The sequence below is a fragment of the Platalea leucorodia genome (genome assembly GCF_965183815.1).
Source record: "Platalea leucorodia genome assembly, chromosome: Z".
Classification (NCBI taxonomy): domain Eukaryota; kingdom Metazoa; phylum Chordata; class Aves; order Pelecaniformes; family Threskiornithidae; genus Platalea; species Platalea leucorodia.
In genome coordinates, this window is record NC_138858.1 from 41,597,961 (window position 1) to 41,610,192 (window position 12,232).

A 12,232-nucleotide genomic window follows, 5' to 3' on the forward strand; every position below is an offset into this window, starting at 1 on the left:
AGGAAAAATTAACAAAATGATCTAGAAAGATGATGGCTGTAGGTAGCTGTCAGCCCTAGATATGGCAAATTCAGCTTTCTTCCCCCACCCCCTTCTTTTCTTCTTTCACTGCTGGTTTAGTTCTAAAGGATTCTGCTGTGATCTGTGTCTTTCTAGCATCTCAGGTATAAGAAAGGGGGATGACAGTGCTAGCAAAGGGCTTACTGTCATGAAAATGTATAGCTTTAGTAGCTTTCAAGTGATAAAATGGAATTAGGAGCATGTATAAGTACTAGAGCTACTACAGTAATGTAATCTTGTGGTACTTAAAACTGAATTCAGGTTTTTGTTTTAGGTTTTGTGGATTTTTTTTTAATGCAAATGTATCCATCCTTATCAGTCTGGCTTTTTTTCTGCCTGACAGCTGTAAGAGTTTGCTCTTATGTACATGCGAGGAGTAGTTCCAAGTTGTAACTGGAATTAAAAATGTTAAGGAATATAGATGAGGATTGTTTTCTCTTTTAGGACATGTATGGTTTACCGAAGTATACAAATTACTACAGAAGGTGGCCTTGCTCCCCATATTCTTGGCCAGCGGCCTGGTTGGCGGTCTGTCTTTGAAGCTCTGTTTAGCATTCAGAGAGAAGCTGTTGTTATACCAGCCACTCAGTAGCTGTGGAGTTTACCACCGAGCCTGCTCTAGCCAAGGGACTGCTTTGCTGAATCTGACTGTACGTTGTTTTAGGCTGCTGCTGGGAGTTTGCTTTTTTGAAGGGTAGGCACTTAATTGGCGCAACGTTTCAGCTTCTATTCTGTGAAATTCCTACTTCAGTAAATTACAGGTCAAGCTAGCCAGACGTGTGGCATATATAGTCATAGAGTAGAGGACAGACTGTGTTCTGCACAGATGCTGGTGGTAAATCCTTATTCTAAGCTAGTATAAGCTGGGAACTAATTGTGTGGGACTTGTACTCTGCTTACAGAACATGATGAGTCTGCTGCAAGATGATTGTTTTCGTCTTGCTCAAAGGATGTTTGTTGCACCAGAATCATCTTAGGTTCTCCACACACAAATTCACTGCTTTGTTTTAAGGGAAAAAAGCATCATAGACTCTAAGTAGCCTAAAAAATAAAAGGTGTAATAGTTATTTACCGAATAGCATCCCTGCACTGTAGAATTTAATGACTCTTTCATTTTAGGCTGGTATAATCCCTCTTTCCGATATTGAATTGCTGAGAGCTTCAGAGATAGTGGTTGACTCAATAGCACTGAATTTGAAGATACAGGAAGAGGGTTGTTTGAGAGTGGAGAAAAGGAAATCTCTTCCTTTGAAAGCAGACAGGACTTGGCAGAGCAAGGAGACTGGAGTGCTGGTATGGAAGGCTAATGAGCATTTCGGCTCAGCTGACAATCATAGAAGGTTGTATCTGGGTAATGAAGTACAGGAGAACATAAAACTTCAACTGTTACCTGCTAGGAAAAGATAGGTAATCTATCTTGACATTGGAGCTATTCTGAACAATTGTAATATGCCTGCATAGGTTTGTCTTTCATGTATTTATTTTAATTGGAAGTGACTGGGAAGCTACAGAAGGGCAAGGACTATAACCTGAACCATGAGAACTGAGCAAGAGCTAATTGTATGGTGTAGGACGGCATGCTAAAGAACAGGAGACGTGTTGCTTCTTAGAACTCAGAGGGCGAAATCCTTGTTATACTGAATGGGCAACAAGACATCTCCAGTTGTTAATCATAATTTCAGTTATCCTGTGTTTTTAGAAGTTGAAAAATCTTCCAAGTTAAAATGACCAAAACCTTTATGTAAGTGATTGTAAAGGAATTGTCATAGGTGGTTTTGTTCTTACTGGTACACTTGCTGGCATGTACAATTGATCGAAAGTCAACAGACATTAGGTAACAAGATGCTCTGAAAAGTCAAACTTTTTCCTATCAGATATGAAAGACTTCAAAGGTGTCAGCAAAAACATAAGGCAAGTCAAAATCATTTCAGATTATCTTTTATCGGAGCTACAATTCTGAAGGCTGAAAAATTACCTATGGTCCACATGGTAAAAAAGTGAGCTAGAAATTATATATCCCAAGTTGGATGTTTGCTGAAAGAGCTTGGAGGAGGTTTATTTGGGAGTATGTGATAGTTCAGTCATACCTTTGATTGGAGTCCCTTACTTGTGGATGGGAGGATCTCTCATTTGAAGACCTATGAAGCTTAAAACTGCTTTCCTACCACAGCAGTGAATCTTGTCTGTAATGTTCCTCAACTTTGCAAAAGAGTAAATTTAAGAGTAAATATGTGTGAGCCCACTTATTTACAGTTAGTGCTTTAATATAGAAAGAGCAATTTCTTCACCAAGAGTTTAGGTTTTGGGAGGTAGGTGGCCTGGTAGTCTAAATCTTTGTTAAATATGTACCTGCATTTGTTTCGAGTGTTAGACTGATCTAGACTGCTTTTTCATGGTCCATGTGGTAAGTGATATTTACCAAAATGTCACTTTTTGCATTGCAGTAACGGGGCAATTATTCCACCTGCTCCAGTGTTGACATTCCGTGAATCTTTCTCTTGTCTGCTTTGCAACAGTCAACACACTGGCACCCAACACTCTGGTCAGTCTGCCACTCCTGGCTGGTACACCTGGATTTCCTGTTGAGCACCTGCTAAAAGCATCCAATCCGAAGCATGTTGGAACTTGGTTCAGATAAAAACAAATGTCCCAGTAGCTATGTTTCTGATTTCTGCAGACAGTTCTCTACTGACTTCACTAGATATCAGGAGCAAAACTTCCTTAAGGATTTATTCAACTGTTGGTTCTGTAGCAAAAGAAGGGCCTAGGCTAGTGCTTAGATGTATACATCTCACCATTTTTCTTGAATTTGAAATAATACGTTGTGTGCTGTTAGTGTTGCCACCATTAGCTGTGGGTATACAGTTCAATTAAAGCAACACGAAGCCAACCTACCAGGTGGAGTCAGTTTCCTACTGAAAACTTCCAAAACAGATGGAAAATGACAATAAGTGCTCACGTTAAAGGAATATGTCAATTTGTTTGTGAGATTCGGGCCATAACTTTAAAACCACATAATGTGTTCTGTGTCAGACTGCAGAGAAGTTTTACCTTCTGTCGTGGTTTAACCCCAGCCAGCAACTAAGCACCATGCAGCCGCTTGCTCACTCCCCACCAGTGGGATGGGGGGAGAATCAGAAGGGTAAAAGGAAGAAAACTCGTGGGTTGAGATAAGAACAGTTTAATAATTGAAGTAAAATAAATTAGAACAGTTAAATAGGCAAAGCAAAAACTGTGCACGCAAGCAAAGCAAAACAAGGAATTCATTCACTCCTTCCCATGGGCAGGCAGGTGTTCAGCCATCTCCAGGAAAGCAGGGCTCCATCATGCGTAACGGTTACTCGGGAAGACAAATGCCATCATACCCAATGTCCCCCCCTTCCTTCTTCTTCCCCCAGCTTATATACTGAGCATGACGTCACATGGTATGGAATAGCCCTTGGGCCAGTCTGGGTCAGCACCACACCCACCCCCCCACCCCCGGCTGTGCCCCCTCCCAGTTTCTTGTGCACCCGGCAGAGCAGGGGAAGCTGAAAAGTCCTTGACCAGTGTGAGCGCCACTTAGCACCTATTTAGCAAGAACCAAAACATCAGTGTATCATCGACATTGTTCTCATCCTAAACCCAAAACACAGCCCCATACCGGCTACCAAGAAGAAAATTAACTCTATCCCAGCTGAAACCAGGACACCTTCTTACTGGATAGCAGCTTTTTTAGAGTGTATTTCCAACCTGTCCCCTTCCCGTTTTTTGGGGTTTTTTTTTTTGGTCAGAAAATTGATAATCTGCTCTCCACCTACTAGTGCTCCTCTTGCTGAATCTGGTGTCATGTATGTTTTTATGATGAACCATAAATTATAAAAACAAAACCAAACAAACTCACAACTCGAAACAAAAAAAAAAAAAACCCACACCAAAACCATGCCAAAATTACTTCTACTTTTTGCGCTCTCAGTTTTTTATTGTGACTTCTGGAGGTTCTGGGATATGCCCGTTTCCTGTCTGCAAATGGTAACTTTGGAACTTACTGTATCTTTATTTCAAAGCTGCTATCTACTAGACTGGAGAATAGGATATGGAGACTTAATGTCCTGGGAGTAACCAGTGATGGGGTGATGTCTACTAACATGCTCAGGACAGTCAGTAAGAGTTACAAAGCTAGAAAGAGAATAGGGTATGGGTCAGGGAATTCTGTGCAAAGAAAGCGAGAAGGATGAATACAGACTTTCACTTTGCTCTGTCTGTGTTGGAGGTACTCTGGAAAGGGTTACCTTGGATGAACATGAAGTTTTATTAGGGCAAATTCTTTTATTTTTTTTAAACCAAAAGTTGTTCTACACGTAAGGAAATTTAGCAATTTCTGCCTTTCTGTTAAGTTTGAAAAACATTCTACACATACAGAATATTTTCCACTTCTTTCTCAATTTAAGGATCCTTGATACTCTATCTTGAGCCATATTTGAAAATGAAAACTAAGCGTGTGTGGGGAGAGAGGCTCTGTGGAAGAGTAACTGTATTTTCAGATGTACGGAATGGTCTAAGGGCTTGATTACAAGAAGGAATGTTCAGCCATATATGTAACCCTATTGGCAGCCCTTGTATCAAAGACAAAAATAAAAGAAAAAAGCTACTTGTGTTAAGACTGTTCTCAACAAGCATTATGTATAGCCCAAACTCCTTGGCTTTCTGATTAGTGACAGAAAATGTGATGGAGAGCCACACTTAAATACAGTTGACTCAGTGATATCTGTGTAGGTTTGGGAACCAATGAGTGGTATGTGTTCAGATTAAGATAAAGTTCTCTGATCTGGATTTACTTCATTGGGCCTGGTTGAAAAGGGTGCACATATATATAGCAGAGTGGAATGGGTTAATGCACCAAAGGCTTTTTAAACTCTTGTAGTTTGACAGTAAAGTTCTATTACAATACAAAGGAAATGCCATGCTATTTGTTATTGGGATTTCTGTTCTGTCTTCAGGTTAGTACTTTCATTCATACAAATTTATTTTATCTTTTGTAGGAAAGAATTAATACTGTCTGGCACTTTAAATCCGCTTAAAGATTTGCATCTTGGAAAACTGGCATTAACCAAGTTTCCAAAGAGTCCAGAAACATGGATTCACAGGTTTGTTTCCCTTGCCTTCTGTTGCCTCCCCAAACTTAAACGTTTTTCCTTGTTTTTTTTTTTTTTTTTCCTGTACTCGGGTTAAGGAGAGCCATCGATGAAGGACATCTAGAAATATAGCAGATTCTTTGAGCCAGACATTGTAAAATGCCGTGCTTTGGCTTTTGAAGATACCTGCCTATATTTTATATTTAGAATTAAAATCATATGCACCTTTTTTGCTGCATATTTTTTTATTAAACTTTGGAGGTGGGGTAAATTTTCCTAAAGGTTTATCATGTCTTGCAGCACCTAAAATTCTCAGCCTGAGAATTCTGATTCCATCAATAGTAAGTATTTGAGCATTGTGGGTTTCTCCCTCTTTCCCTCCTCCAACTTACTACTATATTGCTTGTCTACAGGCATTTCAGAAAGACAAGAATCTGTAAAAGCTAATCTTCATAACCAAAGTTGGGTTCTTTTCTATTCCAATACTGGTCTTTTTGGTGAATTTATTTTTATCATTGCTGACTTAAGCAATGTCATTTAGTCGCCACTACTAAATATTAAAATAACAGAGCACATTTTTGGAAAAGATAACTCCAGAATTTCTCAAATGCACAAAGCTATCCATCTCAGTCATGACTGAGTGTATGTAAAATGCCTTTAGCACAGCCAAGTGGTGTATAGATCCATTGCTCAACTTTGTTTAAAAAAAAAAAAAAAATCTTGCTCTGTGTGTGATTTTTTTCATGATGTATTTTTCACGGGATAACTCGACTTTTTATAGACAGCCTTAAAGAGATTTGATTGTAACACATTAGAAAGCAGTTCGCAATGTTTGCATTTCACATGTCAAGCATTAGGAAAACCGTAAAGTTGATACCCCATTAGGGGGATTCATACTCTTACCAAAAACATAAATAAAGCTTCAGTCGTACTGATAACGTATGAATTTTTGGAAGAGGGAGTTGTTGGTAAACTCTTCTTTGTGAGTGCATGAGCTTAAAATTCTCAAAGTTAACCTAGAATGTAATACATAGAATATTCCTAGGCATTTCTTACCTTATAAGCATCTGCTTAATTTCTGTTAATTTCTTTCATAGTAGCATTGATATAGCAACAACACTGATGAATTTGTGCAATGTTTGGTTTTGATTTTGTTGTTCAACTGCTTTTCATAATCTCCGTGCTACTGACTCATGTTGCTTGATTACTTTGTTTGAAAAAGGAAGTATGTAGAAATAATGGGAAAAAATCTTGCAGTTTCTCATGGTTTAGCCTTTCCTACATGATAGTTAAAACCGGAAAACTATGATTATTTGCATGTAACTAGTGCTGAACCTGGTGCCATCCATATCATGATGATCAATACATTTTTATGAAATTAGTCAGAATGGTAGGTTCTTAATATTTATTTACATCTTAGAAATAATAAAAAATTCTGTCTACCACTTGTATGCAATCTTAAATTAGGAGTATTTTAATAGCATTATGATTTGTTCTTTCTCTTATTTGCTTAACACAGTAAAATGTATTTCAGAATGATTGTACGAATGTTTGGCTTGGATATTAATGTGCTGACCATGATTGATAAATGTTAGAAAATAAGATGTGCAAAAATTTTCTTTCTGCATCAGCATAGTGATTAATCTTGTGTTTTCTGTTCCCCTGTGATACCAAATTTCAGACAGAATTGCAAAAAAATAGAATGGGGCAACTATAAAATTCAGTAAAACATACCCTTTTTTTTTTCTTACACATGGCAGATACACTCACTAAAGATATCAAAATACTTATCATACATTTTGCCGTGTGACCTGTTGCTATACATTTTGAGGGGTTTCAGGTAGATCTTGTGTATATACAGTCAGTATATCTACTGATTGCGCAATTGTCACTGAATAATCCTACATTCATTTGCGGAAATTCCAGGAACTGTCATAGTAATAGGAACATGCATACAGTGACAGAAGAAATTGGATTTCTTTTCTCCAAATTTATTGGAGAAAATGTTCTCTTAAAAACCTCCAAAACAATGCCATGATATTCAACAGGTACCAAAAATACGTTTTAAATCTTCTGAGGTTGTGCTTGTCTGTCTTTTTCCCATGAAAAAAAGTCTAGAATGTAGCTCAGATTTCATTTTCTAATTTTTTTCTTTTGTTGTAGCCCCAGAAACTATAAAGTCTGTATTTTTTCACATGCTCCGGTATATGTAATTTACCTGAACTCCTGATTTTATAAAAAAATCGTCATTTTAAGAAACTGAAATAATTTTAGGATCAAAATAATTTGTCTTTTTATGGTTTTACTCTGAGAAGTCAATGTTAATGAAATAATATTTGTCTTTTGTTAAAGGAATGACTCTACTCATTTAGCTCTCATGCCTAGACATTTTTAGAATTTCCCATTTCTTGCAAATCTGCTGATTGAAGTGACAAAATACTAGACGGTGATGTTTGGATCAAAGGCATCTTTAAAAAGCAAAAATTAAGTCCTCAAAATTACTACATATCATAAAATAAAGTTACACAACAGTCAAAGAGTGTGGTTTTTTTGGCTGTACGTCTTCCGTTAAAACAACTATTATATAGGAAGCCAGTGTATGAACACTGGCTTCAATCCACTGCTCACAATGTAAATTAAAAAATACCAGTGAACAAGAATATTATAAATGTTTTCAAATTAGAGAAAAAAACAGATAGATGACCAAATTTTTTTTAAGCTTATCTATGTTTATATATATATATATATATGCAATTTTATATATGAATTACAAAATAGAATTCTCTTTTTAAAGAAAATCAATTTATTATTTTATTTATTGATTTCTCTTAACCAGGAGTGACACCTTTCTGAAAGTAGCACTTAATTGGTTTTGGAACTGATGCGAGCCAGTGCAAAACAGAAAAACCTCTGTGTCACAGACTGGAGGATGTCCAGCTTTCCAGAGCATTCCACATGGGCACTTTGCAATTCTCTTGACACATGCTGCTGCGTGGAAGTTTAGACACCTGGGATCCTTTTTTGTAGGACCCCTTTGTGTAGGGTCTGCAGATGCATGCAGCATTGAGGACACCTCAAAATACTCATCAAAAAATACTACTAAAACACAACTGGAAGTCAGTCCAAAGTAAAATTAAAAAGCCATGTAGGAATCTGTGCTTATCTCAGTCACTTCAAATCAAATATGTGTAATTCAGCCATAAAAGCATTTGTTTTGGTTATACCTATAGCCCTTGAAACCATAAGTCTTTTGCACTTTCTTTCTGCTGGTGAGGTACAGAAACTAATTTGGCTTGCTGTGTGCAGTACTGACATGTAAAAAATACTCACTCACAAAGCATGGTTAAACTTTTTTTAATCGAATCACTTTTTTCTGTTTCATTTTGGATACTTTGTTTTAGTGCTATACAAGTCTCTGAAAGTGGAGCTTATTAGAAATCTCATGCAGACAGTTCTTGCATTTTTTTCATAAATGTGCTGTTTCCTTCTGTTTTCTTTTAGTATGCTGTAAGTAGCCATGACCACTTACAGTGAGTGAAGAAACAAATACAGCTAAAGTTAAATTATTTTAGGGTGTGATCATAAAGTCATAGCTTTCAGTATAGGAAGAATTCAGATGGTTATGTTTACTACTTATTCATCATCTAGTTACAGTGTAGTTCAAATAATTGAAATATCAGAAAGGTTTCATTGATTTATATATATGAAAAAACATTTTTTTTCTCTTAAAATTGCTTTCTCACCATTAACACTGTACATCGTTTAACCAGACGATGGGTGCTGCAACAACTGATTCAGGAAAACTCCTTGCCCAGTCTTGTGACTAAAGGAAACTTGGGAGCAGCACCTGTGGAGAGAATTCACCGACTAGTGCAGGAGGAAATGAATGTCTGCTCTGAAGCTGCTGGGAGATATCCAAGCAACTACAATGCCTGGTCCCATCGCATCTGGGTTTTACAACATTTGGGAAAGCTGACTGTCAAGGTATAATACAATAGTGAATAAAGTCTTAAAATTCTTTGTCTAAAAAAAAAAATAAATACTGGTTTGCCAAGCAGATCCAATGACATGGATGGAGAATATCATATTACGTTAGCACAAATAGCTAAGAATGTTTTAAAAAACCAAGCAAAATATTGCAATGAGTATGTTTTGTATTTTTCTTGCCAGTGTAGGCAGGTTCTGCTCAGCAGAAAGAACAGATTTTTTTTCTTGCCCGTGTACAAAGTTCTGTTTGTCTGTTGGTACTTGGTGTTAATGAACTTTTGGAGGAAGGATAGATGGGGCTGTGTGAGCTGAAATAAAGAAGGGGCAACTGAAGATAGTTCTTCTAGCACTAATCTTGAAATTCCTTATTAGGAAGAGAAAGAGAAAGATAATACAGGACAAATATTGTTTTGATAATGTAATGTGATGTCTTATTTTGATACCCTTATTCAGGGTATATACATCTGTGGTTTCAGAATATTGAAGGATTAGGTAAAGACAGCAGGAATTTCAGAGAAAGCATAGAGTGCTTGTAACTAATTTCTTCAGCTCCAACAGTATCTTGTGACAGCATTTCAAGTGAGGACTGGTCAAGCTGTTTCAGCTCCAGCAGGGACATCTTAATGCAGTGATGAATATTTCAGATCACATGGTAGTATCTAAAACATTGAGACCTGCAGCAAATTGAATTAGTTAATGTGACATGGTCTAAAATTATATAGGCAGTTTTGTAATACTGTGTTTTCTAAGCTGTTAGGTGAATTCCTTGTGAATATTAGGCCAATGTAGTGACACATCACTCACACTTTTAATGGCAGCTGCTGCATTTTGCCATCCTGCAAATACATACGGGAGTGAGGGAGGAGTTTAGTGGAGGTTGTTGAGTTGGTATAGCCATTATTTTTAATTCTTGTGGGCCAGCTGCTGCTAGTAATGGATGTTGTTTTGCTGATGTTTCCTGTTAATTGTTACCTGAGAAAATTTAAAAATAACTGTATCAGATTGGTACTAAATAGCAAGTATGTTCCAGACTCCAAGAGGACACAACCCGCAATTTGGACTCATCTGCCTAGCGAGTTTGTATGAAAAGGTAGTTATGGAAAACTCAGAAGAACTACAGGATTGGGCTAGATTGGAGGTTAGAAGTTAGGGTTAGAGGCCTATATTAAGAGGAAACAGGGACTTTGACGTAAGTCTTTAATAGCTTTATTAAAAAGAGTTAGCACTGTTGATTAAAACTCAAGTCATTTTGTGCTTTGGTTAACAGTAGTTTGAAGATCAGGATGATACCCTGAGTGCTTTTTGCACTTGCTATTCCTTACTAATTTAAATAAACAGAAAGAATTGCATTGTGATAGAAATAATTCTTCTCAGAGCTGGAATTATTCTGGTGGGTTTATTCATTGGCAGTTGTCAGTGCGTTGCGTGACAAGTCACAAGCATGCCTGTGAACGAAGTGTTTTAAATTTATTCGATCACTCCCAAGTCCATTTGCCTTGCCCACCATCCCAGTTCCCCTACTGGTCTTCTTTTTAGGCTGATTACCGAAGAAGTGATAGTTTTCTCTAGTTTTGTGCAACTCGCTTTTGTTACCTCTGGCAAAATTTCACTGGTGCTGCTGTTCCTCAAGCAGTGTGTTTAACCCATCGGGAAATCTCCATGTTACCTCTAGGTTTTTTTCATGACACCATCTTCAGGTGGCCTAGCAGAAGGTGTTTGGGATGCAGGAAAATTAGGAAAAAATGTAGAAAATAAAAGATATCGAGAATCTTGAGATAAAACTTGTGTCTAGGTAACCTTAAAAGGCAGAATTACAAAGTGATTATTCGCAAGATGTGATGTGAGGAAAAAAGCAGACATGATGGATTTTTACAAAAATATACAGGTTTTCTTGCTTGATGTCTTATTTTGTACCTTCAGCCATTTGTATGTTTGAATATATGAAAAGAATGGTAAATTTCACTGAGATGTAAGACTGGTACTGTGCTGAAAAAATTAGCAGATAAAACAGCCACTGTGATTCCACAGCCATTTAGTTCTTGCAAAGTTACCTCAAATTAGTGTGTCCTGTATTATTTAGGGCCACATTTCTGCTATAATACAAACTTTGCTTGTAGTATGAGGTAGTTTTTATTACGGTGTACAAGCAAACAGAGGCCCAGAAGCATAATGTATATGTTGTATTATCATTGAAATAAGACTTCTCAAAACAGGTTTATCATTTATGAAACTGTTGGCCTGCATTGGACCATCTGACAGAGTAGGTTGTTCGGTAGATTTGGGGTTTTTTTTGTTTTGTTTTTTCCTTTGGTTTGGTAATCCTAATGCTTCTGCAGACTGAATCTCGGTTCAAATTCTGGGCAAAAGATATGAAGTACTGGAGGAGAAAGTTTTGGCCCTGTAGGAAGATTTTTCTCACAGCATGTAGATGTTTCTTCTTTCTTACACTAGACAGTAAAAAACATTGTCTTGTTTGAGTACAGAAATCTCAGTTCGTTTTTCCTGCAGAATTTGAACCACATTAGCAAGTTTACAGAGTGTTTGAATAGTGTTCATTAATATCAGTTAAGGATTTGTCAAGAATAGATTGTTCCAAACCAGTCTTACCTTTCTGGTATTGGAGTACTCACCTTAGAAAAGGATGAGAAAGCTTGACTTCAGCTTTCTTATGTGACAGTACAGTTAACTAATGGTGGAAAAACATGGGCACCAGACACCTACTAATAGGTGGGTGCGTAATTAGTTGGAGAACGAGAGTAAGAGAGTAATACCGGTATAGTCTGTTAAAATTCATACACATCATGATGCTTCAGAGAAATCATGCAGGTACAAAATTAGGACGTAGTTCAGCAAGGATGGACAAACTTTTTTATTTTCTTTAGACAGGAATACTCAACTTCATAATTACAGGTTTGAGAGTGACTGATCAGGCCCTACAATGAAAAAAAAAAAAAGCAAAGAAACAAGTGGTGGGGTGATTGTTGTGAGGCAACACCTCTCTTGTGTGATGCCCAGCAGACAGAAGTATGTTCATAAGACACAAAGTAATTTTTCCTGTAGACATCCCCAGT

The 12,232-nt window shown here is 37.2% G+C and overlaps 1 protein-coding gene across 2 annotated transcripts in view; it reads left to right on the plus strand.

The window, feature by feature from the left end:
- The window catches only part of PTAR1 (protein prenyltransferase alpha subunit repeat containing 1), a 41,881-nt gene that overhangs the window by 16,965 nt on the left and 12,684 nt on the right, over positions 1 to 12,232 (plus strand). For both annotated transcript variants that reach the window (XM_082335513.1, XM_082335512.1), the window contains exons 4-5: positions 5,082 to 5,186; positions 8,945 to 9,158. In XM_082335513.1, coding sequence (XP_082191639.1) covers positions 5,082 to 5,186; positions 8,945 to 9,158 — 319 coding nt within the window. The remainder of the gene's footprint in view (positions 1 to 5,081; positions 5,187 to 8,944; positions 9,159 to 12,232) is intronic.